Source organism: Fomitiporia mediterranea (genome assembly GCF_000271605.1).
Source record: "Fomitiporia mediterranea MF3/22 unplaced genomic scaffold FOMMEscaffold_8, whole genome shotgun sequence".
In the NCBI taxonomy this organism is placed as follows: domain Eukaryota; kingdom Fungi; phylum Basidiomycota; class Agaricomycetes; order Hymenochaetales; family Hymenochaetaceae; genus Fomitiporia; species Fomitiporia mediterranea.
The window spans coordinates 2,493,845-2,516,509 of record NW_006760393.1 but is presented as its reverse complement, the minus strand read 5'-3'; the positions used below and the strand labels follow the sequence as shown (position 1 = coordinate 2,516,509).

Genomic DNA, 22,665 nt, shown 5'->3' with positions numbered 1-22,665 from the left:
TGGTTTGACTGGCTTGGCTGAAGTGACGAAAAGCAAGGCCAGATATGACTTCTTTCCTTGTTTTAAGTTTATTTCCGCCAAGAAAGCATGCTAATTATATTCGATATAGTGAATGGCTTGCAAAAACATGAGAAAGCAGAAAACAAAACAAGGTGACAGCAGCAAATCATCACAATTACAAGTACACCCTCCGCAAGTCAGTGGCGGCCGTGATACGTTTGCATATGGGACACAATCTGGTTGAACCAAGACATCGGAGCCAACATCCCCTACAGCAAGTATGCCAGCAACCCGTTGATACCGTGGGCTCATAATACGGATCAAGGCATATTCTGCAAAGCAACGAAGTTGACGAAGAAACACGCATTGTTTCCTAATACAACTTCCATTAGCGCTGAAAACCTCAGTAGCGAGGGGGAACCTACTAATTGCTTGACTTTGTTTTCCAGAGCGGCGATCAATGCTGCAGTATCGCCACTCTTGCGCGCAACTTCGACAGCTTGGTCCATTTGATCCGTTTCGCCCACACCTATGACTTGTTCAACCTCTGCTCGCACACCGTCAAGATTTGGTGTGACTAATTTTCGAGTGGTCACTTTCCCTTCTGCAACCAAGTCCCGCAGTGTCCCCCCTTCGTCATCGTCATCACCTCCGACGTCTATATCTTGACTAGAATTTGGGTCCACAACATCCTGCTCGGTGAACTGTGCAACACCAAATTCGTCATCCCCATCTACATCCACTTCTTCGTCCACGTCCAGCTGCGTTGAATCACGTACATGCACACCCATTCCCCGGAGTCCTCTCACGTCATTCAGATGGACTCGAATTTGGCCGTCTATCTCAATTTCGCTCCAAGGGTCCGTCTGTACCGTCCTCTCTCTATCCAGTCGTTCACGTTCCTCCGCTTCCGCCTGTAGCCGACTAGCATTTGCAACGCATGAATCCACGTGTGCATCAATTACGTCTTGGTCCCCCCGGACAAGCATGAGGCATACTGGACAGACAAGTTCATTACTTAAACCACTCTTCGCTCGCGGCCGCTCGTCCTCGTCTTGTGCGATAATTTCTTTTAGTCGCACGTTCCTGCTTTTCCGATTGCGATGAAGTAGCTTTAGTGTCTTCTCGATTTGTTCAATTGTGCTCATTTCCGGATCTCCGTGCGGATTTATGGTACGTCGAGCTTTCATAGCTGCGCCCCGTCGACCTGCCGTTAGTCTACAGAGGTGAATAGGATACTCGTTGAGAAGGGAAATAGAATAGCTAGCTAGACATACCCTGATGCAGGATCCAGTGTTATCACTGACGGCCCAGCACCTCGGAGTATTTCCTCAACACGATTCATCTCCAGCTTTGCATGCGCTCCCAGCAAACGTATCGGTATCTTTTCATCACATACCGGACATGTTCTTACTTCTGCACGTTTTGCTGTAGTTAAAGTAGATTAGATTAGATCATTGTTTGTAAAAAAACAGTTATTTCGAAAACATACCTCGTTTCGGTTTTGCCTGTTCCTCTGGTGGAGGAGACAATGAAGAAGTAGACGCTCGGCTCGGTGGCGGATCTGGAGTTGAAAGTTCGCGTTTCTTGCCTCTGCCACGAGAATGTCAGGATTTAGCAGCTCTTAAATTACTAGTGTCTTTACGCACTTTATATTGCGAGCCATGCTGTTCTCGCCGTAGAAATAGATGCAAATATTCTGTAGGCGAATATTCTACTATTTTGCCAGCATTTAAAAGGTTGTCGGTTTGAGCGGCTAGTTGGATGGCAGAGCGAAGAGATGGATGGACTCAAGTGCATGCCGCCGGTTCGGGCGCGGCGGACTTGATCTCCGGTGATCCGCTCCTTCCAAACATGGCTTTCACCCTGCATTTGGCACAAAATAAATAAGACCTAGAAAGAGCTTTCCCTTTACAGATTGCTTGTTATCGTATAGAGCCGATTTCAGAGGGCGTTCAAGTGCCATTTAACGGTAACGTTACTTGTGTAGAAGGAGAAAAGAGACATAGAGGAACAAGTCTGTCGGCTAAAGAAGCATCCCCGGCCCGGAAGACATCACGTGCATCCTCCGCTCAATATTCTCCATCCATGAGAGGAACTGAGTAAGACTACGACAATTGCTAGACTTTCAGACGGACTCTTTTCTTGCTTCTGGGATAGAATGGCCTCACGAGTTCCTTCTCGTCTGGCCCAGCTCCATCGTGTAAACTGCTCTCTCAGGTCTAATTCTTCTCGGTTAAGAGCATATCGAGCAGGTCTTGTCTATGCTCGTCGACCGTACTCAGTCGATTCTACTCCGGCGTCGAGCTCACACGGTAGGAATGGTAATTTGGGCCCACCACCTTCTGTAGTTTTTGACCGCAGGACGACCAGCGAAACCACTTCTGAGAGGTGTACGTGAGCACCGTCGGCCCAAGTAAGAGGTTTCTCACTGAGTTATTCTGAAATCCCACAGCGTATCCCACCCCTCGTTCACAATATCGAAAACTAGTCCAATCTGGAATACTTAGACCCGATGAACATCAGGAGCATATTATAGACAAGTTACAGGCTCTCCATGAGCAGCTCGAGAATTATGTCCAAACCCCTATAATAGAGTCGAGACAGTCGTCGTCACTCGTGCGTAAACAATTTACTTACAAAATGTAATGATTCATTCTTACAGTTTTATAGCTTTCTCGACTGTTCTCCAACTCGACTAATGAAACCAGCGATGATGAGCATGTACCGCAGGGTCTCTACCTTTACGGAGACGTAGGGACTGGTAAATCGATGCTTATGGATTTGTTCTACGAGACGCTCCCCCCGCGAATAAAAAAGAAACGACGAGTGCATTTCCATGCGTTCATGGTTGACGTGCATAAACGTGTTCATGCGCTGAAGGCGTCGTGGGGAATGTCAGGCGGGGACCCAATACCTCCTGTGGCGAGAGATCTGGCGAATGAAGTAACTGTTTTGTGCTTTGATGAGTTTCAGGTACTAGCCCGTTCTTGTTCAGGAGTACCGTTTGAGCTGATGTTTATAATAAGGTAACAGATATTGTAGATGCAATGATTCTCCGTCGACTACTAGAAACTTTGCGTAATCATGGCGTGGTTACCGTAATGACTTCCAAGTGAGTTGGCGCATTTCATTCGGATATTCGGGAAAATTTTAGTATAAATCTAGTCGGCACCCGGATGAGTTATATAAGAATGGAATACAGCGATCTAGTTTTATACCATGTATCGAGCTATTAAAGACAAAATACGATGTCATAAATCTGGATTCCGGGACCGGTACGTTTCCATAATCTTCTTACGACCGTTCTGTTCAAATAGAACTCCTTAGATTATCGACGTATACCACGTGCTCTCTCGAATGTCTACTTCCATCCACTCACCCCGGAGAACAGGGACGAAGTCAACAAAATCTTCGTTGGAATTGCAACTCGCGATGGCGAGGAAGTCTCTCGTTCCCGCTACCTGAAAATCTGGGGTCGTAGGCTTCACGTACCGGAGAGCACGAGCCACGTCGCGAAGTTTACCTTTGACGAGCTTTGTGGTCATCCGTTAAGCGCAGCAGACTATCTTGAGGTGACAAAGACTTTTCATACGGTGTTCGTGACGGATGTGCCGAAGATGAACTTAGGGCAGAAAGATAAGGTAGGTTCACGTGTCGAAGTTCGTAGCCATGTAGGGACTGAGCCAAACTTCCCGCAGGCACGACGTTTCATAACGTTCATTGATGGTACGTTTATAGTCAGAATAACCGGCTTCTTGAAGACGCTGATTAATATCGTGATGAACCTAGCGTGCTATGAGAGCAAGGTACGAATTGTCCATTCGTTTTCCCTCCTTATCGGCCTATTTATATTCCGTGACTTAGACTAAGCTCTTTATTACTTCGGAAGTACCAATCTTCCAGGTTTTCTCTGATGATGTCGGCGATAAGTCCATCTCAGACCACCAGCGCAGTATCATGGATGATCTCGTCCGTCTTCTTATTTCTTGATTTATATTGCTCGTAATGATATATGCTCTCTTCATGTAGGGTCTTTCTGATTCGGGGGTAGGCACGAGTTCAATGTTCACTGGAGAAGAGGAAGTTTTCGCATTTGCACGATGTTGTTCTCGACTGGTTCAGATGGGTAGTAAGGAGTGGGCGGAGACGGCAGGCGAGGCATGAACTTTATACTACACTCTGCATTATCTTAAATTATTAAACATTTTAATTCATTAACGTTTCGTATATGGCTGGTACTGGTATGTCATCCAAACATGTCGGGGCGTAAAGTCATTTGCTGATACAACAGGAAATTAGATATGAATAATGGATGGTAAGGCATCACCATGAACACCCCAGCCACTCAGACAAGGACGTCACGTTTTCTTCATGATAGGCCACATCGAGGCTATAACCTTCGCTTCACTGCACCCCAAACAAACCACACTTCCCTCCGCACATCTCTTTAACACCTTCTTCCAATAGTCCCTCCACTCAAGGTCACATTTCGTGCACAATGTCGATGTAGCAGGTTTCATCGACCAGGCATATTGAAGGAATGACCAGACCTTGTTTTGCTCTTCGTCGGTCTTGGTGAGATATCCCTTCTTGCGAAGCAACGCACGTGTGGATGCGTTATCTGCTAGGATATCTGACGATGGGAAGATGGAGTAACACCATATGTGCCTTGTCGTTTCATCAATAACGTGGACGCGCCAGGAGGTTGTGAAGAGCATGGGGTTTGGATTTCCGGAGTTTTGGAGCTGCTGCTTTGAAAGGGCGTTTCGGACGTTCGTCATGACTAGGCTTTCACGATACACGAGATGAGGTGACTCACGTTTATTGGACACGTTGCCTGACCTCTGTTGTGGATTTCTAGACACGGACCAGCTTTTACGACTGCCATTTCCCAATCTCCACATCCAGTATCGACCCAGATTACATTTCGTGGCTAAATAAAGGTAAACATTGTAAGAGTCTGTGTCTTATCTTTCTTTGCGTCCCTTTCTCTCTCTTTTCCCATTTGTTATGGAGGAACGTCTTTGCGGTCCCGGAGAAGAGAAGGAAGGCGGGGTGGACCAATGCTCACCTTCAAATCCTTCAAATAGGGTTTAAAGGAAGCTATCATCTTCTCTAATTCCTCGTCTTTTCCGGGATCGGTTCGAACGGGTTCTATTCGAGAAGAAAGAAGACTAGGACTTGAGTTCGCAGAGCTGGGTGTCATCGGTCCAGACGCTGTAGACGTGGGTGTAGTTAAATCAGACATCGGCGTACTCCCAATGCCACCCGACGATTGAATTTGCGTCTTTATTTGCAATTGCGCACGAGCTTCGGAGAGTCGAGTTTGATATCTATGCTGTACTCTAGCAGTAGAGGTCGTCTTTTCCTGCTTCGATTTACCCATGGTTCAGAAATTGGAAAAATCAGTATCTTATCAGTACTGCTAGTGTCTTGATAGTCAGTGATGGGGGCGAGAAGATGAGAAGCGTGGTTAGGAAGCCGCATCGTCGTTGTGGATTAAAAACTTTATTTCTGTGGCCCCTCAGCAAGGAGCCACAGTCACTGAGTCATACTAGTACTTCGGTAAATTTGACGTGGTCTATTCTGACCTTCCATAAAAGGTAGAAACTGTCATTAACACATAAAATGAGGTATGTTGGTGTCCTTCATGAATCATAGCTACAAAAGTACACTTCATGAAAATTTCTGTATTAATAGAAAACCTAACACTTCTGTTTGATAAAGGTTGTTCTACCAGATTCAAAACAACTGAAAATTAAATTATGGTTATCTTTCTTACCCAGTTTCTGCAAAGGGTTGCCATTATGCACTTTGGTACTTGTGGCCTGTGGCCTGTGGCCGAGAGACAGAGAGAGGCATTTAGTTTAAAAGCATGTGACTTTACCATGCCTCGTGATAAAACTGACCTCTAGATTCAAGCCTGGGAAAATCATGGCTGATACTTCCTTTTCAAATCTTTGAGAGATACTTTTTGGATAAGTCATTATTATTGTGCCACTTTATTCAAATTGTTACTTGTGGCCTGTGGTTGGTTTGCAGGCTTCGGTAAAAAAAACATCATGTGACTTCACCACGCGTCGCGTCCAGAAATTCGGACTCCGACTGAATCACTGTTCCAGCAGACTGAAAAGATCCTTGTCCATTCACTCATGCTACTTACAGAAAGTACACGTTTAGTGACCAAAAAACGCAAAACTGGTCACGTGAAAAGATGGAGTCTGAGCTCAATGTTAACGACAAAACGAGCAGCAGTCAGGTCGTAGTACAGGATTGAGGTGTGGGTAGAGCTTCGTACGTCCATAGATGCGCAGATGAGAAAGGGGGAACGCACGAAAACGAGCGTTAGAAGTGACAAAAAAAACATCACTAAAAACCCAGCCTAAAAATAACCATCAAATATCAAGTCAAAAAATGTAACAAAACAAGTATAAACAGAACCAAGAAACTTAGAAGTGCTCGTCACAAACAAATACTAAGTACATTAATACCCGTCTTCTTCAAATCACGTGTGTAATTCACAACCAGGAGGATAACAAGAGGAATGAAAGGAATAAGACGAAGACGAAACAGGATGACAGAAAAGGAAAGGACAGATGAAGACAGATGAAGCGATGCGGATAGTCATAGCATTGATATGAATAGATTAACGGTGGGACGAAAGGACGAAGTAACAAACATCCCCCGACGATGATGAGTATGTATTGAATGAGCGTCTCATAGATAGTGAATGGTAATGACAGGTTAATGGTGAACAGAGGAGAAGATGGTGATGAGTGAGATGTTGAGGAACAACGTTCAAGAAGTCAGAGTGGCGGCGAACAAGATATGGAAGTATGAGGAAGGGTTGACAGCGGTCATAGCCAATGAGAATTACAGAATAGGGAGGAGTACAGGAGGAGTACAGGGGAAATACAGGAAAATATGGGGCAAGTGGGTCACGTAGGGATCACCGCCGAATATCAAGGTCGGGGGGAGTGTCACGTCGGACCCGGTATCGTTCGTAAGAACATTGTTTTGGTATACGTTACAACGTCGCAGGTTGCACATTGCAGTAGTTTCTCGTCGCAGTTATTCGTCAGGTGTCATGTTATTCTAGGTTAGGAAGGGATCAAGAAGGGAGGGGAGGGGTTAAGACGGTTAAGTAAGCGAGCAACGGATATTGCGGATGCGAGAGACACCTATAAGACCACCCCTAAAGGTGCGTTGAAGATCAAATCGAGGCGGCAATCAAAGAGCAAGAACGAAGGAGGCAGCTGACGAGTACTATAAGACACCCTGCCTAGCACCCAACTCTGCATCATATACCCCTCGATCATAGTAGGGAGTACATGAACAGAGTCGCCTCACATGGAGAATACGCCAACGCTAGAGAAGCGGCCATTTCAACTTGAGACCCTCCAGCCAACGCATATAGAGCAGCTCTGCGATCGGTGATTTCTTAGCAGGCTCATCGCCGCTACCACCGCTCTTTGTCGAAGTGTTCGATGGTGCCACTGTAGGTCCAACAATTGAATGCCCATTCACTCCATTCACCTGCCCATGACCCTCGTCGGACTCTTGTTCTATAACTACCAAACCTCGAGAAGTCATCTCTCCACGCCTTATCACACGCTTCGCAGGGAAGAGCCCACCACGCAGGGTAGACACATGTTGCCGAACCGCGTTGTTGTCGTTGATCCCAGCGAGGATGTCCAAGATGACGGAGTATGCGAGCTCAGGATTTGCTTCGCGCAGGTCAACGAATCCGCGTGCGAGCATGCTAAGCGCCTCAATCTCGTGCGCTTCCATTCCGTCTTGGATCGCCTATGGTTAATCGAGGTTAGCACGGTCTTTGCTCAGGAAAAGTATAGACGCGACGTACATTCTGGACAATGGGAACGACGATCTCATCTACCATTGCCCTACCAGCGCGAGCATTATCGCTAGCCTTCCTTCGATGGTCTTTTCCTTCAAAGTTAGCAGTCCCATTTATCCGCACGCTGCCATCGGTGCCCTCACGTACGGCTCCAACATACTCTGCACTGAGCCTCAGACTCCCGGCGGCATCGACGCGCTTCACCGGTCGGATAGTGTCAATACCATTCCCAATGTCTGCTGGACGTAGGGCTGTGCCGCTCCCCCCTGTTTTTGTGCGCTCCGCATGTGTTGAACGCCGTCGTTCCGATCTCGGGCTCGGGGGTGGTGACGGAGTGGTCCTCGGTGCCCGCTGCTGTTGCTGTTGCTGAGGTAGTTGATCTTGTTGAGATATCCCAGGTTGATCGTATGCAGGAGGTGCACCCAATCCACCAGCATCAGCGTCTACAACAGCCTCGTCAGCAAAATCTTTCCCGTCGAAAGCAGCTCGCCCGTTAGGCGGCAGTGGTGGTCGGATAACGACAGTCGAGTGGGATGCTTCATCGTTCATCCCCAGCCGGGCGCCAGCGCCAGATAGCCGCTCCTCGCTTCCCTTCGTCGCTGCACCAGAGTCATAGGAATCCTCGCTCTCCTCAATCGGTGCAAGACCCTCTATTTCACCTTCATCGTCGTAATACGACGCATCATCATCCGGAATCATCCCTGGTGGCATCGCCGCCCCATTCGCACCGAAATGCACTTGCGCGAGTGAACGATACGTGTTAGTGGCGCTTCCGCCGGATTTGGACCGAACGGTCTCAAATATCCATTCGCTCCTGACGGTGTCATTGCGCCCCCACGTCCCACGTAAACTCTGCTGCGCTGGCGGGATGATGCCTATCCCATTTTGGGCACCCTTCTTCTGCGGCGTGCGCGCGGCGTAGTCCTGATATCGCTCGATGAGTTCGGTAAGACAGCTGGTTCGGCGTGCATTCTTGATGAAGCGGTGCTGTAAGAGTTCCTTTGTTGATGGGCGCTAATCATTACGAACGACGTCAGTCAACTCAATCCCATTTCGGGCCATGATTAGAGCCATAAAGGGAATCTGAAGTGTGAGACATGGAACGACAGGAAAATGGAGCGGCGCATACAGAGGGGCTCGGAGCGGTGCAAAATCGGAATCGGAATGGAATGAAGTAATTACTTACGTGCTTCGGGTCTTTGGTCAGGCACTGCGAAACGAAGTCCTTGAACGCAGGACTAAAGGCACCCTCTAGCGTCGGAGGTTTCGCTTTCGGAATGAGAAAGAGTACTCGCATGGGATGGTACTCAGCAAGAGGCGGTTCGCCTTTTGCTAGCTCGATCGCAGTTATGCCAAGGCTCCACAAATCTGCCTTGTGATCATAGCCGGCCTGGCGAATGACCTCGGGGGCCATCCAGAAGGGCGTGCCGACGAATGTATGACGAAGCGTATGGCTAAGCTGCGCAGCGACACCGAAGTCGGCGAGTTTGACGCGGCCCGAAGCGGAAAGGAGTACATTCGCGGCCTTGATATCCCGGTGAATCTTGCATTCACTGTGTAGATAGTCAAGGCCGTATAGGAGTTCGCGGCAGATGACAGCGATGTGGGCTTCGGAGAATACACCAGGCTTGAGGAGGTCAAGGCAAGAGCCACCGGCAAGGTACTCCATGATGATCCATAGCTTGTAGCCCTTGACGAATGAGCCGTAATATCGCGTAACATACTCACTGTCGCATTGCGCGAGGTGTGCAATCTCCTGCTGTATCTCAGAGATATCGTCGTCTGTGTCCTCGAGGTCTGCCGGTTGAACGGCAAGTCAGCTGTATGCACAGAAGGACGGAGGCAGACAGATACAGGGGGTGGAGAGCGAGTTACACACCGATTTGCTTTATTGCGACGATTTGCTTCGTCTCATTGTGCATTCCCTTGTACACGGTGCCGAAGCTGCCGGTACCGAGCTTCTCGAGAATCGTGTACTGACTTGCGGGGTCGTTGCTTGGCACCATGGGGACGGCGGGGGACGGACTGCGGACGTTGTTGGTGGCAAGCTTGTCTTTGAGGATGTTGTTAGGTGCCTGCGAGGCGTTGGGTGACGAAGGTGGAGAGCGAGTGAGGACGCGTGGCTTGGGAGTTAAGAAGAAGGAATAGGAATAGGAAAGGAAGCGAAGAGGAAGAGCGAGTCAGTTGCGTGCCAGGCCCAAAGTCAATTACAAAGTAAGACACGGTATATACGGTATAGCATAGGATTAAAATCTCGATTAGAACAGAAAAAGGCAATAAATCGCCGGACATGAACTCACCATAACGGATGGCGGACAGCGTGGAACGAGGAGGAGGGAGAGGGAGGGCGTGAAGAGAGGAAGCAGCGAGGCGGGGCAGGTGTAGGACTACTACTACTAGTAACTGAATAGATTCGCCCCGCACGATCACTGCTCGGCCTAATATGGGCAACACCGGGCACGCGCCGTCAGATCCGTGTCTCCTGCTTTTCACCTCTGCGTCCTGTCTGTATCGCGTGGTGTCGTCGTGGGCAGTGACGATGGTGACGGATAGAGACAGAGAGAGGGAGAGGGAGGGTGAGAAAGCAGAGAAAGAAGGAGAAAAGAGAGAAAGAAACGCACGATAGCAACTGGCGGACTACAGGCTGAGGGATGACGTGACCCGCATGGCGTGTTATTCCTATGCTTGAATCGTGAATGCTTCTGTCCTGTGTCTATCCAAGGACTGCTAGTCACGGAGCTAGCCTCATCAGTGACGCCACGCGCGCTGGCCATATAGACTTCAATAAACTATCAATTCACTATCGCGCTATTTCGTCCTCCCCCTTTCTCACTCTCCTGGAATTCCCGTGAATTACGGCCGTCCAATCCTCTCCTTCTGCATTCTAACATACAAAAACAACAACAATGTCTGCCGTATTCTACGGGTCGCGCAAAATGAAAAGGCACCTCGGAAGTGCCAAAAGAGGATGATCTACAGGGAGTGATAGAGCCGTATGTCAGGTATGACATAGTCCGGCTCGGGTACGTCGGGAGGACTAGCCATCCCTCCAGTCAAGCGAGTCGTCCTCATGGCTTCACCTGACTCTCCTCGTCCTTCTATCTCTCACAACTGGAGCCGCATGCCCTTCCTCCATACGGCGCCACGTCTTCAAATCATATATATTTTATCCTCCATCATCCCGTCGTCTCCTTCTCAAACTTCTTCCTTCCATTGCTCTCTCTCCTTTTTCAATCTCTCCAATTGACAACGAGTTTTTGCCGACGGACGCGTGACGTCGTGATTGACGTCAGCGACACCGTCTTTCAATATCATTTCAATCATTCAAAATCAAATCAGCATCACTCTCCTTCCTTTTGCTCCGGATCCTTTCCTCCTAAATCCCGGCCGGCTTGGCTTTTTTGATCGAATGAATTATAAGATGCTGACTCACGAGGAACGTGTGTCCCTCTCTCAGACAGGAGCCAAATTCGCTGTTTAGCAAGCCTGATTTGGTACCATCTTCGCGCCTGTGGGTATGCGATTGGGAAGAGAAGCCAATGTACGTCACGTGCCTACGACGCGTCAATTAACACGCGTCGCGCAGCGCGACAGGCTACAAATCTAGAACGCCAATGTAACATTGTAAGTGTAACCGGCCGGTAATCGAAATGAGCCTCACCCGGAGGGATTCGCCATCGAACGCGTCGAACGTATTGTACCTCCGGAGATTCGGACGGGAAGTACAAAGCCTCAAGCCAGTAACCCTTTGTTCTTCCTTTTTTTTACTCACATCTCCTTCGTCTTCTTGCGAATTTGTAGTACTACCACTTTCCATAAAAGCACGTCTGTTGGAAATTGACTGAGTTGACTAATAGATGAATAAAGAAGATTAATATTCACCTTATTAGTGATTAGGGATGATCATTACCAGACATCCGAGTGAGCTTCTCGGAACGGATTCGCATGGATACCGGAAAGAAAGATGGTGCCGTATTTCAAATAGTAGTGGCACTTCTTTGAGCTTTGTCTTTCACCGTGCTTAAGAGAACGTGTTTAAGTTGTCGAGTCTCTTGCGTCTTTTCTTTCTATATCTTCACACCAATGTATTATATTATTTGTATTGTAATTTATTCATATCAGCACATCTATTGAAAAATCACCTATCATGACTGATAAATGAATAAGAAGGTCGGATTGTCTTAATATCTACTTTATTAGGAACAAATCGTTACCTAATAGAAGTATTCTTGGACCCTGAAATGAGTCCCCGGAACGGATGCACGTGGATACTAAAAAGAAAGGCAGTGTTACATTTCAAATAGTACTTCTTTGTACTTTGCTCTCTCGCTATGCTCAAGGAAGTCAATACAGACTTTCACTAATCTTGTTAGCAAGTACCAGCATCCTGTCCTTGTTCTTTGTCCATCTAAGTCTGCCATGCCCTTCAAAGACTCAAACAAATATTATCTCATCTATAGTGCCTAACATTGTAGTGTGGCAACAATAAGGTATTCAAATCCTCTCTTTCTCATTAAGCTGTAATAAACGCTTTATAGGTGCATCGAGAAATCTGCCCACGTTCCCCAGCTTTCCCGTTTAAGCATCTAAGTACCAGGATCCAAGTTTCCCGCTTCAAGGGACATGGTCCCGAAACTGATTTCACAGCTAACCTACCATCCGCCGGGTTCAACCTCTTTCACGAGCTCGGTGAACCGCTTCTTCTATTCACTTCATCTGTCAACATAGGCTCGAAGTAATGGAATGAATGCAGTTCCGCTTTTTTCTGTCCGGCTTATCGCGTAGCCAAGTGACAAAAACGGCGGCCGTAAACTCTGAGACGAGTACGACCGTTAGGCTGGTAGATTTGCCTTCTTTTCTAGCCTCGGACTTGACTGCTGCTCTGGAGGAGCAGACAGTGTACTCGTAAGGGATATGCTTCCTTTTTTCGGTTTTGGAGATGCGTTGCTGGTATCTGCAGAAGACCCGGGTTTTCAGGTGTTCCAGGTGGAGTAGCAACATCCCCCTCTACTTTCCAGAGCTGACTATATCAATGAATTGACCAAGACGTCTATTTCTTGGTAAGAAATATGGACGCTTTATAAATCCGACAAGGAACTGCTCCCTCGCTTTTAGTATTTATCCTGTCTAACTGTCTATGGATCGACATTTACTATTCCCTTGTTCCCCTCTTTACAGAACAAGATCCGGATACTGTGAGTCTGTGGCTTCACAACTTCAGTAACCCACCATCCTTCGAGTCAGCCACCTACATGGCCCACCTCCTCCACGAGCTCCGTGAATCGCTTCTTTTTTGCTATTTCCTTCTGTTAATACAGACTGGAAGTAGTGAAAGAAGTTCCGCGACCTCATTCCGAATATGCCATGCAGCCATGCCACGAGGACGGCAGCCGTGAGCTCTGAGCCAAGCGCGAATCGGACCAGTAGGTTTGCCTTCTTTCTTACTAGGCTCGGACTTAACTGCTACTGTTCCTGTTGCAGTGGTCGGCGTGCTGGTCTCAGAGGGAACGGAATTCCGTTTCTTTGGTTCTGGCAGTACACAACCTGCTCTTGCAGAAAGCATCAGGTGCCCCAGATGTTACAGATGTTGCTCCAGATTTCTTTCCGTTTCTTGGAAGGAGTAGCTGTGGCAGATGCAGGACTTGTTGCTTGACTCGCACCTGGAGAAACAGGATTTAGACTGATTGAGATGACTAATGGATGAACGAAGAAGAAATATTTTCCTCCTCATACAACTTGAATTAGGGATGATCATTATTGAGCAGCAATCCCGAAGAAAGACAGTGCTTCATTTCGATTAGTACTTCTTTGTGCTTTGCCTTTCACCATGTTTAAAAAGACAGGTTAGAGTCAGTGCACATCTTCATCTCAGGACCAGTATCCTTTCTTTATTCCGTGTCCATTCAAGTCTGCCAATCTTTGTTCAAAGACTCAATTAGTACAAACAGTGAACACCATTTCATTGCATCAACCGCATTCACATAATGCGGTGCGGTGACACTGACACGTTCAAAGCCTCTATTTTTTTAAAGCTATTATACATGGTTTATAAGTCCGTCAAGAGCTTCACCCACTTTCCCCAGCTTCCTCGTCCAGGCGTCTCAGCAACCACCCTGACCTCTCCCCTCTTTAAGGAACAAGATCCCGGTACTGGGACTTCACAACCAGCCCTCCATCTTTCAAGTTCGCAACCTCTTTCACAAGCTCTGTGAACCGCTTCTTCTTTACCTCGTCAGTCAATGCTGGTTGGAAATAATGAATGCAGTTCCGGGTTTTCGTACCCGGCTTGTCGCGTAGCCATGCTACGAGTACGGCAGCCGTGAGCTCCGTACCAGGAGCAACTTGCGGGCCAGTAGGTTTACCCTCTTTCTCAGGTTCGGACTTGACCGCTGCACCTCCTGCTGCCGTCGGAGTTGACGGGGTGCTCGTACCACCTGGGACAGCTTTCCGCTTCTTGGGCTTTGGCTGTGCACCACCAGCATTTGCAGAAGAACCAGTTGCTCCAGGCGTTGCAGCTACCTCCCCCTCTGCTTTCCGTTTCTTGGACGGACTAGCTGCAGCAGGAGCCGGACTCGTCGCACGGCTTGCTCCCGGAGAAACAGGATTAGGACTCCCTACTCGACTTCCACCAGGTCCTGCAAGTGGACTCGTTGCGCGGCTACCTCCACCAACCGGGGTCTTCATCTTCGGCGGTTTTGGTGATGTAGCACGCTTCGCTACGACGGAGTGTCCACCCATCCCTAGTCCAGGGGACGTCGGCGGCGGAATCATTGGTGAGCCCTCAGATTTGACCTTTGTGCTGCTACCCGAGCTGCTAGTGGAGCCACCTGAGCCAGGAGGCGCAGGTGAGCCAGAGCGTGAGGTCGGGCGTGAAGAAGGCTTCGAGGCAGGGCGAGAGTTAGCCTTACTCTTTGGAGTCGAGCCAGGTCGAGACGTAGACTGGTCTTGTACGGCGGGTCCCGTCGGCGTAGGCACAGGAGTTTCCTCCTCCTGCTCTTCCTCCTGTAAATAATACAAGTATGTCGTTAGTATGAATACAAATCACAACTCTTATGAACCTACCGAGCTGGCGTATGGATTTTTCTCCTCATCACTATCATACGCCGCGTTCTTCTCAATCTTCCGGACCAACTTCTTGATGTCTTTTCCGGTCCCGGTAAGGTTATCGGCATCTTCTTCGTCCTCGGACACGTATCCCTCTTGATTTTTGTTTAAATTGTGATACTCGCGCTTTAGCCGCTCCTGTAATGAATTGAAAGTTTATAAAAGTATGAATAGGAAAAATTCAGTAAGACATTTACCTCAAGCTCTTTCGCCTCTTCGTCTGCAGCAGTATCTTCAAATTCCATCTTCTCTTCATCGTCCGCAAAGTCCTCCTCGTACTCCATCTCGTCCAAGTCACCATCAGCGCCCCTCTCTCTTTCTCGACGCCTTCGCTCCTGGACACCCTCTTCATCATCTTCTTCGAATAGACCACGCGTTCCATTATCTACCCTTCGCAACCTACGTCCTCCAGGTCCTACTGAGCTCCCGCCTACATCATATACGAGAGATGGACCTCCAAGGCCGCCAGCGGTGGGAGCAGCAGCTCCATTTCTCGACCGCATAGCCCAGCGTTCCTGATCTTTATTCTTCTGCATCTTTGCCATCATTTTTTCTGCCTCTTCGAGCGTCCATTGCTGCTGTTGAGGCCTTCGCTTCTGGAACTTGTACCATCGATTCGCAGGAACGAAGCGGAATGAACTATCAGGCGTAGGCATGAGCAATGCGTATAGCTCTGCCTTGTTTGAATCTTCCATCCTCCCCTCCCAAACTTCCTTCCCTGAAGCGTCCTCCATAACCCACGGATACCTTTCCTCTTTCCGCAATTGTCGGACATGGTCTGGGACAAGAAATACCTGCTTTGTCTTCTTTTGGAATTTCTTCTTCTTTCCCTTGTCGTCTTTCGAGTTTTTCGCAGCTCCTGATCCGCTTGCATTCTTCGCCTCATGTATAGGACGCCCTTCTGCGTCCACCATGACAGTTCGACCATCCGCGCCGATAACAGGCTTTCCATCAGGGCCCAACATTGGCCCAACGGGTGTTGGCGCCTCTTCATTTCCATTTCCTTCAGCACGCCTCATTTCCTTGCGGTTGAGCTTTATTGGTCTTGCCCATGTATTCACATCAACCGGTTTTCTTGAGTCAAATTTCATGACATCGTATTTCCAGCCGAAACGATCTGTCGATATGACACGAAAGTCTTGGTAGCCTACCTCAGGCGTGGGTTCTGCGGTCGTCGCACTAGAGGAAGCTGCCCCAGCCGAGGCTTGTGGAGTAGCAGATCTGGAGCCTCCGGAAGGCGAAGCTGCATTGCTTGGAGTGGATGGACGTGGTGCCGCGATTTGAACTTGTGGCTTTGTTATAGGTGAAGCGCGTCCTGCGACGCGAGCTTGGATGGTTTGTGGGCCAGCTCCTGTCCCCGGTGTCCCTGATATACCTGCAGAAGACGTAGCAGTACCATTCACTGTACTCCCCGTTTGCATCGCCGCGAGTCCAAATGGTCGACTTGGCTTCTTGTGAAAAAGAGTCGGCTCCTTCTTAGGGCGCCTCATTTGCTTCGGAATCGCATTGCCCGCTGAATTCGAGTTCGGATTCGAAGGCTGAGATTGCGTTTGTATCCGCGTCTGCGAGCCAGAGGACGAAGGAGTCGGCGAGGGCGTCATGCTGGATGACGGTAAAGAACAAGTCACTCGTGGGCTCGAAACAAGGCCAGTCCGTCTTTCAAAGGAAGGGGTGGCCAACGAGTGGCTCGTTAGTCATCATCCCTAATCGGGATGATCGACGCGGCCTCAGTTCCGAACAAACGAACGTGACACAACCTCTGCTGCGTCCTAAGTATCCCAGTTCTGATTCATCACCTCGTATGACTCGAGCTTCGTGGCTGAGTGCTACCACAAAAGTAATCAGGCATTGTCTTGTTTTTATACATATTTTTTAGATGAGCTGTTGCTAAGTATTATGCTATCTCAAGTTGAACACACCTTCCAATGCCAATGAAAACAGGGCTCTTTCGGCTAGCTTCTGTTCAACGGTCTGACGCTGGGCTGAGCATCTCTCTCCAGGAAAGCTATTGGACAGCGCCAATTTTCGACTTTATCACTGAATCTACAAACATGTTCGTGAGTGGAAAGTTGGCATTGGATGCTGACTGAGGTACTGCCACAGACGACTAAACAAGTGATTTTACCCCTCATGGATTGCTGTGTTCGCAATCCTAGATTCCTTACAGGTAAAAGAAGAATACATCGATCAGTTTTGTCTCTTGCGGCATGCTACACCACCCTCACAAAGACAAGTTTTCTTGCATATACCTGTAATAACAGCTGTTGGCCCTGTTCTTGAGCCATCTTAAGCTGTTTCGACATTCGAGTTTCTTTCTTGCACGCTTGGTTTCGAGTCTCCGAATGACCGACTGACCAGAATATCTGCTGTTTGAGACAATCCTGTTTCCTCCACCTCGGCGTGCTGGCGTCCCTCGATCCTCACATTCCCGACATAAATTGGAAACGACTATCTTGCAGAGTACCCACACATCGGACAAAACCTGCCCCGTGTCCTCTTTCTCCGTTGTCCGCGAGGGAGACAGCATACTCTGCTCTAGCGAAAAACATATGTTCGGAAAAGGTCTCCATTTTTCACGACACATCCACGCTCAACCAATAGCTACGCGGAAAATCCCATCGGTCACTCACATCCGTTCCGTCCGTCCGTGCTTCTATATTATTCGCGCGGAAGACAACATACGCTACACTACGCGAAAAAACATATGTTCAGCCAACAACTCCATTTTTCACCGTCAATCAATAACTCCGCGCTGAATCTCACCGGCCACTCACTCCCGTCCCTTTGAGATCCTGCGGACCGAATGGCAACGACAGATCTCTTGTTTGCAATGTCGCTCCGTCACGCCGTCGTCTCACCTGCACGCTCGGCTCGTCCGACGCCATCCGTCTTCCCATCTTCCAACATCCCCGGACTTCTTTTCTTCCGGATGGACAGCCGACAGCCGGGCCGTCGGTTGCCCATCGCACTCAAAAACCTTTTCCCACCAAGTCAAGATTCCGAGATTCGAAGATTCATCCATCGTAGCAATGTCAGTGCTTCTCTTAATCTGATATTCAACACGCTTCTCAACTTCAGTGTTCTCAGAACCCCGCCGGTACTTCGATGTTTAGCACAACACGAAAGAATCTATTACAACTACATCGAATCTACAGAATCTACAAACGTACACGACCGAACTAACGGCCGTCATACACCTTTCTTCTGATGGTATCGTATCAAAAACAGGAAGCAAGAAGCAAGAAGCAGAAACCCAAAACCGAAAATACGGAACGTCCATAGTCCGAATTACAAAAATATGCGGAAATCCATCAGTCCGTCGTAACGTACATGAACAAGAAACACGTAACAAAGCACATCCGAAAATCATGAGAGTAAATCATGAGGATCATGAAAATTATCCGTACGCGTGGTTTACTAAAAGCAAGAAGCAGGGATTGGTTCTAACTGACATCATTACTAAGGACAATGCACAAAGCGAAAAGCGGAAATTAGAGGGTGGCGGTCGGAGTGAACGAATGATGCCGAAGCGATGCCTACGATGCCGTGAAGTGCTATTCTGGTACGCGTAGATGGCCATCCCGTTCTTAATCCCGTCAAAAAGAAGACAAACACCACACACCGCAACCCGCAGAACACATGTCCGAGGACAGAAGTAGCCAGAAACAGCGAGTTCAAATATAGCCCCTGAAAGCAAGAAACGAGTGGACGTCCTTCCCAATCTGAAAAGAACAGATTGCACGAGGACAGGAATAGCGGGGCTACAGGAAGTGAAGTACTACGAAAGTAAAAAGTGAAGAAAGGGAATGAAAGGTATTAAAGCATTATGGTTTCATATACAAAATCCCGGATATTGATGAGTCCCAGAACAAGAAATGCGGAAATGAGGAAAGCTACAATGCAACAATAAACTAGAAAGCGGACGAAAGAGGCAACCTGGAGGAGGCTGACCGTCTAACGTTATCAAGACGGAGAGCAAAGCGAGGAAAACAATGTGTACACGGAACTGTCTGTCTGTTCTAATGCCATGGTCGTAACGAGGAGAGATGGGAGAACGAAGGGGGATGTCGAACTTCCCTCATAGGAGAGCGAAGACACCTCCGACTAAGAGGCCGAGGCTGACAAGCGACGGGAACAAGAAGGTGGGCGAAGTTCCACTCGAGTGCGACTGGGCTGTCACACCACTGGATGGCGAACCAGACCCCGATCCCGAGGAGGCCGTGCCACTGGCCTTTGAACCAGCAGAAGTGGGCGTTGCCGAGGCGGAGGAGGTGCTGGAGGGAATCAAGCTATTGAACGCTGCGTTGGCTTCCTTCCCGTCCTGGTACGGATTGGCGTTATTGAGTTGCGCCTGTGAGATGAGTTTCCACCCATTCTGTCCAATGAGTGGGAACGCATTCATAAAGGCCTGAACGGTAGACTCATAGAGCTCGTGCTCGAGGACGATCAATCCTGGATGCTTCGGACCTGACAGCCACCCTTCGAATTGTGACTGGATCTTGTCGAGGTTCGTGCCTGGGGGATTGCTTCCCATCGCCCAGTCATCGGTATCCTGGTTCCACAAGACCGCGGTCATACCAAGGACTTCTCTTGCGATAGCACTTACACGAGCGTCGGTGTCCCCGTACGGCGGTCGCCAGAAGCGTGGGATCTTACCGCCGGTGGAGTCATGGATGATCTGTATGGTCCATGCAAGTTCTCCCAGTACTTGCTCATTCGTCATTGTCGTCATGTAGGGATGCGTCCAGGTATGTACCGCAATATCGTCGTGCAGCTGATTATACGCAATCTGGAACTCTTTCCAGTTCTGCAGAATATTCGTACCGATCATATAGTGCGTTGCCGTTACATTATTCTGCTGCAGGAACGTGTAGAGAGGCGGTGAAAACTAGAAGAACACAAAAGACGTTAGCATTCCTGAAATACAATAGGAATAGGTTCGGAAGGGTTGGTCAAGGCCGGTAGTGGTTGCCGTCTTGGGCTGACCATACCCCTTCCACTATTCAAGGACGGGTGCTTACAGTTGTAGGTCCATCGTCGAAGCCAACAGCAAAGTAGCCATCGACGCCATCCCAGATGTCCTGAGGGATCCTGCACTCACGGTCGGTGGCAGCACATATGGACGGGTCGTTCCTGTTCTCGTTGGTGCCGGCGGGATAATTGGGAACACCACCGTTCTCGGAGACGGATGGAGGGATATCAGGAATCTTGCCAGCCTTAACAGCATCGTTCAGCGCGTTAACCCATGCTTGCGGTAACTTGGATGGGTCTGCGGAGCTAGCTGGATACTGGGCAGTCCAGGCTATTGTGGTGGCAGACGGACGACACGAGAATGAGTCGACGGTCAGCCATGTTAACAAATAACAAAGATAAGAAAGGGGGCGCACCATCAGAGCCAACGGAGGGAGAGGGGTCGGCGCGTTTGCTATTCGTGGGTGCACGTCGGAAGAGAGCGTGCACAGGATGGTCCTCCTCGTGGTACCAGCGACCGGGGAGCGGGGCGGAGCGCGTCTCGCTCGCATGCGGGTGGGGGTGAGCTGCGACGAGGGCGAGGGAGGCGGAAGCGACGGCGAGGGCGGTAAGGGCGACCATAGCGGGAGACCGATTGTTGGCGGGGGGAGATGGTGGGGACTAGACAGCCGTGAGGGCCCAAGGAGAGGTTGGAGGCCATGGCTATATAGGCATTCATAGAGTGAGGCTGGCATTTCGGACTAGTTAGCCGCTGGACCTGGTCCCGTTCAGCACGGCAAGATGAAGATCGAGGGCAGCGCACGCCAATCCCACTTCCTATTTCAGAGCTATATTTGGCTTCTCATCTATTCCATATCCGGAGCCTTTCGTCGCTGATCGCCCGACGAATGCACGTGCTTCTTCGTTCTCACCGGTCATCCTCTCCCGCTTCTTCTCTGCCCCGACAGTCCTGAATGACCCGTATCCCATCCCATATCCCATGGAGAATAGGCTCAAAGAAATAGTCACGTTTCGAGCATGTACTCAAAAAGCATAGCATATCGATGTTCCTTATCAACTTTGAATGGGCGGCGTCTCTGTCATGCGTGTAACAAAGCAGCCGAAAAAGGCACATGGCAGAGACCGTACACGGCACACTAGCACAGCCCTCCGCCATGCTCTATCCTCCATCATCTTCTTTCTGGCGAGTTTGACTAGTCGCGGTTACCCACATGTTTTCCGTCGCGTCAATATAATAATGACAATCATTCCTTTCTTCCGCCAGTTTTACCATCCATTTCTCTCCCTCAAACCTGTCGGCAAACACCTATTTGCACTCACACTCAGGCGCCCAATTGTAAAAATGCCCACGCACAAATGAGAAATCATGACAGTAAAGCATGATGACAATGATGAGGATGATTGATTTTTACGGAGGGCGTAGGCATGCATAACTAGTCTACGAACCTGAAAACATGCACGGAAAATACGAGAACCCGAACGTGTTGTCCTCGCACTTGACAATCACGGTCCTGACTTTTCCTTATCCGGACTCCTAAGGACTTTTGATTTCATCTCAAGTTCATTGAATCATTCGGGTCCGCGATCCGCACAACTTTCGCACTTAGTGCACTTCACGGTTTGTTGCGTTGCATCTTTCGTTCCATCCCACATCCACATCCGTTCCTGCTCTACTCTCGAACGAAAAGGGTTCAACTATCTTGCATTCTTCCCCGCAAAGAACCACACAACTTTCTTCCCGCTGGACAACCATCTCTATCCGCCATACGCCCATTGAGAATCTTCGCATTTTGAACGGCCATCCTGGAAGGTGCGCTATGAATAAAAATAGCATGGGGCGCGATTTGAGCGGTCTTACTCAAAGTGTTCGTTCCCAATATCAAATATCAAGCGAAAGTCGCGCTCGCCGTTGGTCCACCTCGGCATCCTGCGCGTTCTCTGCGTGCCGCATACAGGCACCCGACACAACTCGGCGGCACGTACATGCATACACTAATACATTCAATAATGTCATTGTTTTGAATGAACACAATCCACTCAGCGGTTTGACAGACAGAACGTCACATCTTGGGATTTTTGCTTCCGTCATTCCATTTCAGACGGGCTAGCCTCGTTGTACATCGGCATGTCGTGCGCCGCGGATTCTATCCAATCCAAAAAAGAACTATACAAATCCTAGTATTTGTATGTTTATGGCGGCAATCACCACGATGCCTGCTGGAAGCCTGCACGCACGTATCGATAGGCTTTTTGAACTTTCTTTCTTGCTTAGGGCTCTTAAATTGGAAATACGTCGGGCGTCTATCATGGACATTCTTCAACATGCCGACTCTGCCGAGTGGTGAGCAGAGATTTCCCTTGATTCATTACTCACCTGATACCTCCCCGCAATATCAATCACAGAGTCAACACCGCCGCATTCATTTGTAGACGTGAAGCTTGGATGTTCCATGAATACCCTCGCCCTGAAATAACTACACGTATGACGTTGGTGGTGTTCCATACGCTGTAAGTATATATATTTCTTCCCTTTGGCCAATAATACCAGCTTTCGGCCTTCAATCACATTGTTATTCAAAGTATGACTCCACTCGAACATATCGACATCTATTGTCTCCCTGATGGTCAATGTTGCTCGGTAACTTACTAAATGACCACAACCTCGGCACGCAGGAGTTATCCAGCATATTATTCTGAGTCTCCGTTCCTGTCGGCGGATCTCTCGGCTT

At 48.9% G+C, this 22,665-nt stretch overlaps 8 protein-coding genes across 8 annotated transcripts; 2 read left to right on the top strand and 6 right to left on the bottom strand.

The window, feature by feature from the left end:
- Positions 1 to 82: 82 nt before the first annotated feature.
- On the bottom strand, positions 83 to 1,758 carry FOMMEDRAFT_111395 (uncharacterized protein). Its single transcript, XM_007268730.1, has 5 exons — positions 1,650 to 1,758; positions 1,493 to 1,593; positions 1,278 to 1,428; positions 426 to 1,218; positions 83 to 373 (listed from the first exon to the last, which is right to left on the bottom strand). Exons 1-5 carry the CDS (start codon positions 1,664 to 1,666, stop codon positions 176 to 178), a joined length of 1,260 nt encoding a protein of 419 aa, XP_007268792.1. The 5' UTR covers positions 1,667 to 1,758; the 3' UTR covers positions 83 to 175.
- Positions 1,759 to 2,160: 402 nt separating this feature from the next.
- Positions 2,161 to 4,198, top strand: FOMMEDRAFT_111392 (AFG1-like ATPase; the record flags this gene model as incomplete). The annotated part of the gene is made up of 10 exons (XM_007268729.1): positions 2,161 to 2,393; positions 2,456 to 2,619; positions 2,674 to 2,976; positions 3,030 to 3,115; positions 3,169 to 3,278; positions 3,331 to 3,644; positions 3,702 to 3,729; positions 3,793 to 3,809; positions 3,868 to 3,972; positions 4,033 to 4,198. Coding segments are annotated over 10 exons (1,495 nt in total), but the record flags the coding sequence as incomplete, so codon positions are not given.
- Positions 4,199 to 4,361: 163 nt separating this feature from the next.
- FOMMEDRAFT_30183 (uncharacterized protein) lies at positions 4,362 to 5,389 on the bottom strand (the record flags this gene model as incomplete). The annotated part of the gene is made up of 3 exons (XM_007268728.1): positions 4,362 to 4,786; positions 4,873 to 4,936; positions 5,075 to 5,389. The coding sequence occupies 3 exons, from the start codon at positions 5,387 to 5,389 to the stop codon at positions 4,362 to 4,364; spliced, it is 804 nt and encodes a 267-aa protein (XP_007268790.1).
- A 908-nt stretch (positions 5,390 to 6,297) lies between these two features.
- On the bottom strand, positions 6,298 to 10,013 carry FOMMEDRAFT_142113 (Pkinase-domain-containing protein). The gene is made up of 4 exons (XM_007268727.1): positions 9,741 to 10,013; positions 9,048 to 9,658; positions 7,868 to 8,875; positions 6,298 to 7,809 (listed from the first exon to the last, which is right to left on the bottom strand). Exons 1-4 carry the CDS (start codon positions 9,865 to 9,867, stop codon positions 7,372 to 7,374), a joined length of 2,184 nt encoding a protein of 727 aa, XP_007268789.1. The 5' UTR covers positions 9,868 to 10,013; the 3' UTR covers positions 6,298 to 7,371.
- Positions 10,014 to 13,990: 3,977 nt separating this feature from the next.
- Positions 13,991 to 17,018, bottom strand: FOMMEDRAFT_142112 (uncharacterized protein; the record flags this gene model as incomplete). Its single annotated transcript, XM_007268726.1, has 5 exons — positions 13,991 to 14,202; positions 14,293 to 14,863; positions 14,924 to 15,103; positions 15,163 to 16,527; positions 17,013 to 17,018. The coding sequence occupies 5 exons, from the start codon at positions 17,016 to 17,018 to the stop codon at positions 13,991 to 13,993; spliced, it is 2,334 nt and encodes a 777-aa protein (XP_007268788.1).
- Positions 17,019 to 18,186: 1,168 nt separating this feature from the next.
- FOMMEDRAFT_111382 (glycoside hydrolase/deacetylase) lies at positions 18,187 to 20,578 on the bottom strand. The gene is made up of 3 exons (XM_007268725.1): positions 20,353 to 20,578; positions 19,987 to 20,267; positions 18,187 to 19,853 (listed from the first exon to the last, which is right to left on the bottom strand). Exons 1-3 carry the CDS (start codon positions 20,555 to 20,557, stop codon positions 19,044 to 19,046), a joined length of 1,296 nt encoding a protein of 431 aa, XP_007268787.1. The 5' UTR covers positions 20,558 to 20,578; the 3' UTR covers positions 18,187 to 19,043.
- Positions 20,579 to 21,627: 1,049 nt separating this feature from the next.
- On the bottom strand, positions 21,628 to 21,862 carry FOMMEDRAFT_158660 (uncharacterized protein; the record flags this gene model as incomplete). Its single annotated transcript, XM_007268724.1, has 2 exons — positions 21,628 to 21,739; positions 21,795 to 21,862. 2 exons carry the CDS (start codon positions 21,860 to 21,862, stop codon positions 21,628 to 21,630), a joined length of 180 nt encoding a protein of 59 aa, XP_007268786.1.
- Positions 21,863 to 22,098: 236 nt separating this feature from the next.
- FOMMEDRAFT_21893 (uncharacterized protein) lies at positions 22,099 to 22,460 on the top strand (the record flags this gene model as incomplete). Its single annotated transcript, XM_007268723.1, has 2 exons — positions 22,099 to 22,281; positions 22,340 to 22,460. A coding segment is annotated over one exon (183 nt), but the record flags the coding sequence as incomplete, so codon positions are not given.
- Positions 22,461 to 22,665: the final 205 nt, after the last annotated feature.

Excerpts from the sequence above, each read along its gene's own strand:
- FOMMEDRAFT_142113 (XM_007268727.1), bottom strand. The coding sequence starts at position 9,867 with ATGGTGCCAAGCAACGACCCCGCAAGTCAGTACACGATTCTCGAGAAG. Across the intron at positions 9,659-9,740 it reads CGTCGCAATAAAGCAAATCG|ACCTCGAGGACACAGACGAC; the intron begins GTGTGTAACTCG and ends TTCAACCGGCAG. Across the intron at positions 7,810-7,867 it reads TCGTTCCCATTGTCCAGAAT|GCGATCCAAGACGGAATGGA; the intron begins GTACGTCGCGTC and ends GATTAACCATAG.
- FOMMEDRAFT_111395 (XM_007268730.1), bottom strand. Across the intron at positions 1,429-1,492 it reads ACAGGCAAAACCGAAACGAG|CAAAACGTGCAGAAGTAAGA; the intron begins GTATGTTTTCGA and ends CTTTAACTACAG. Across the intron at positions 374-425 it reads AAAACAAAGTCAAGCAATTA|GAAACAATGCGTGTTTCTTC; the intron begins GTAGGTTCCCCC and ends AAGTTGTATTAG.
- FOMMEDRAFT_111382 (XM_007268725.1), bottom strand. The coding sequence starts at position 20,557 with ATGGTCGCCCTTACCGCCCTCGCCGTCGCTTCCGCCTCCCTCGCCCTC. Across the intron at positions 20,268-20,352 it reads TCCCTCCGTTGGCTCTGATG|CCTGGACTGCCCAGTATCCA; the intron begins GTGCGCCCCCTT and ends CCACCACAATAG. Across the intron at positions 19,854-19,986 it reads TCGACGATGGACCTACAACT|TTTTCACCGCCTCTCTACAC; the intron begins GTAAGCACCCGT and ends GTGTTCTTCTAG.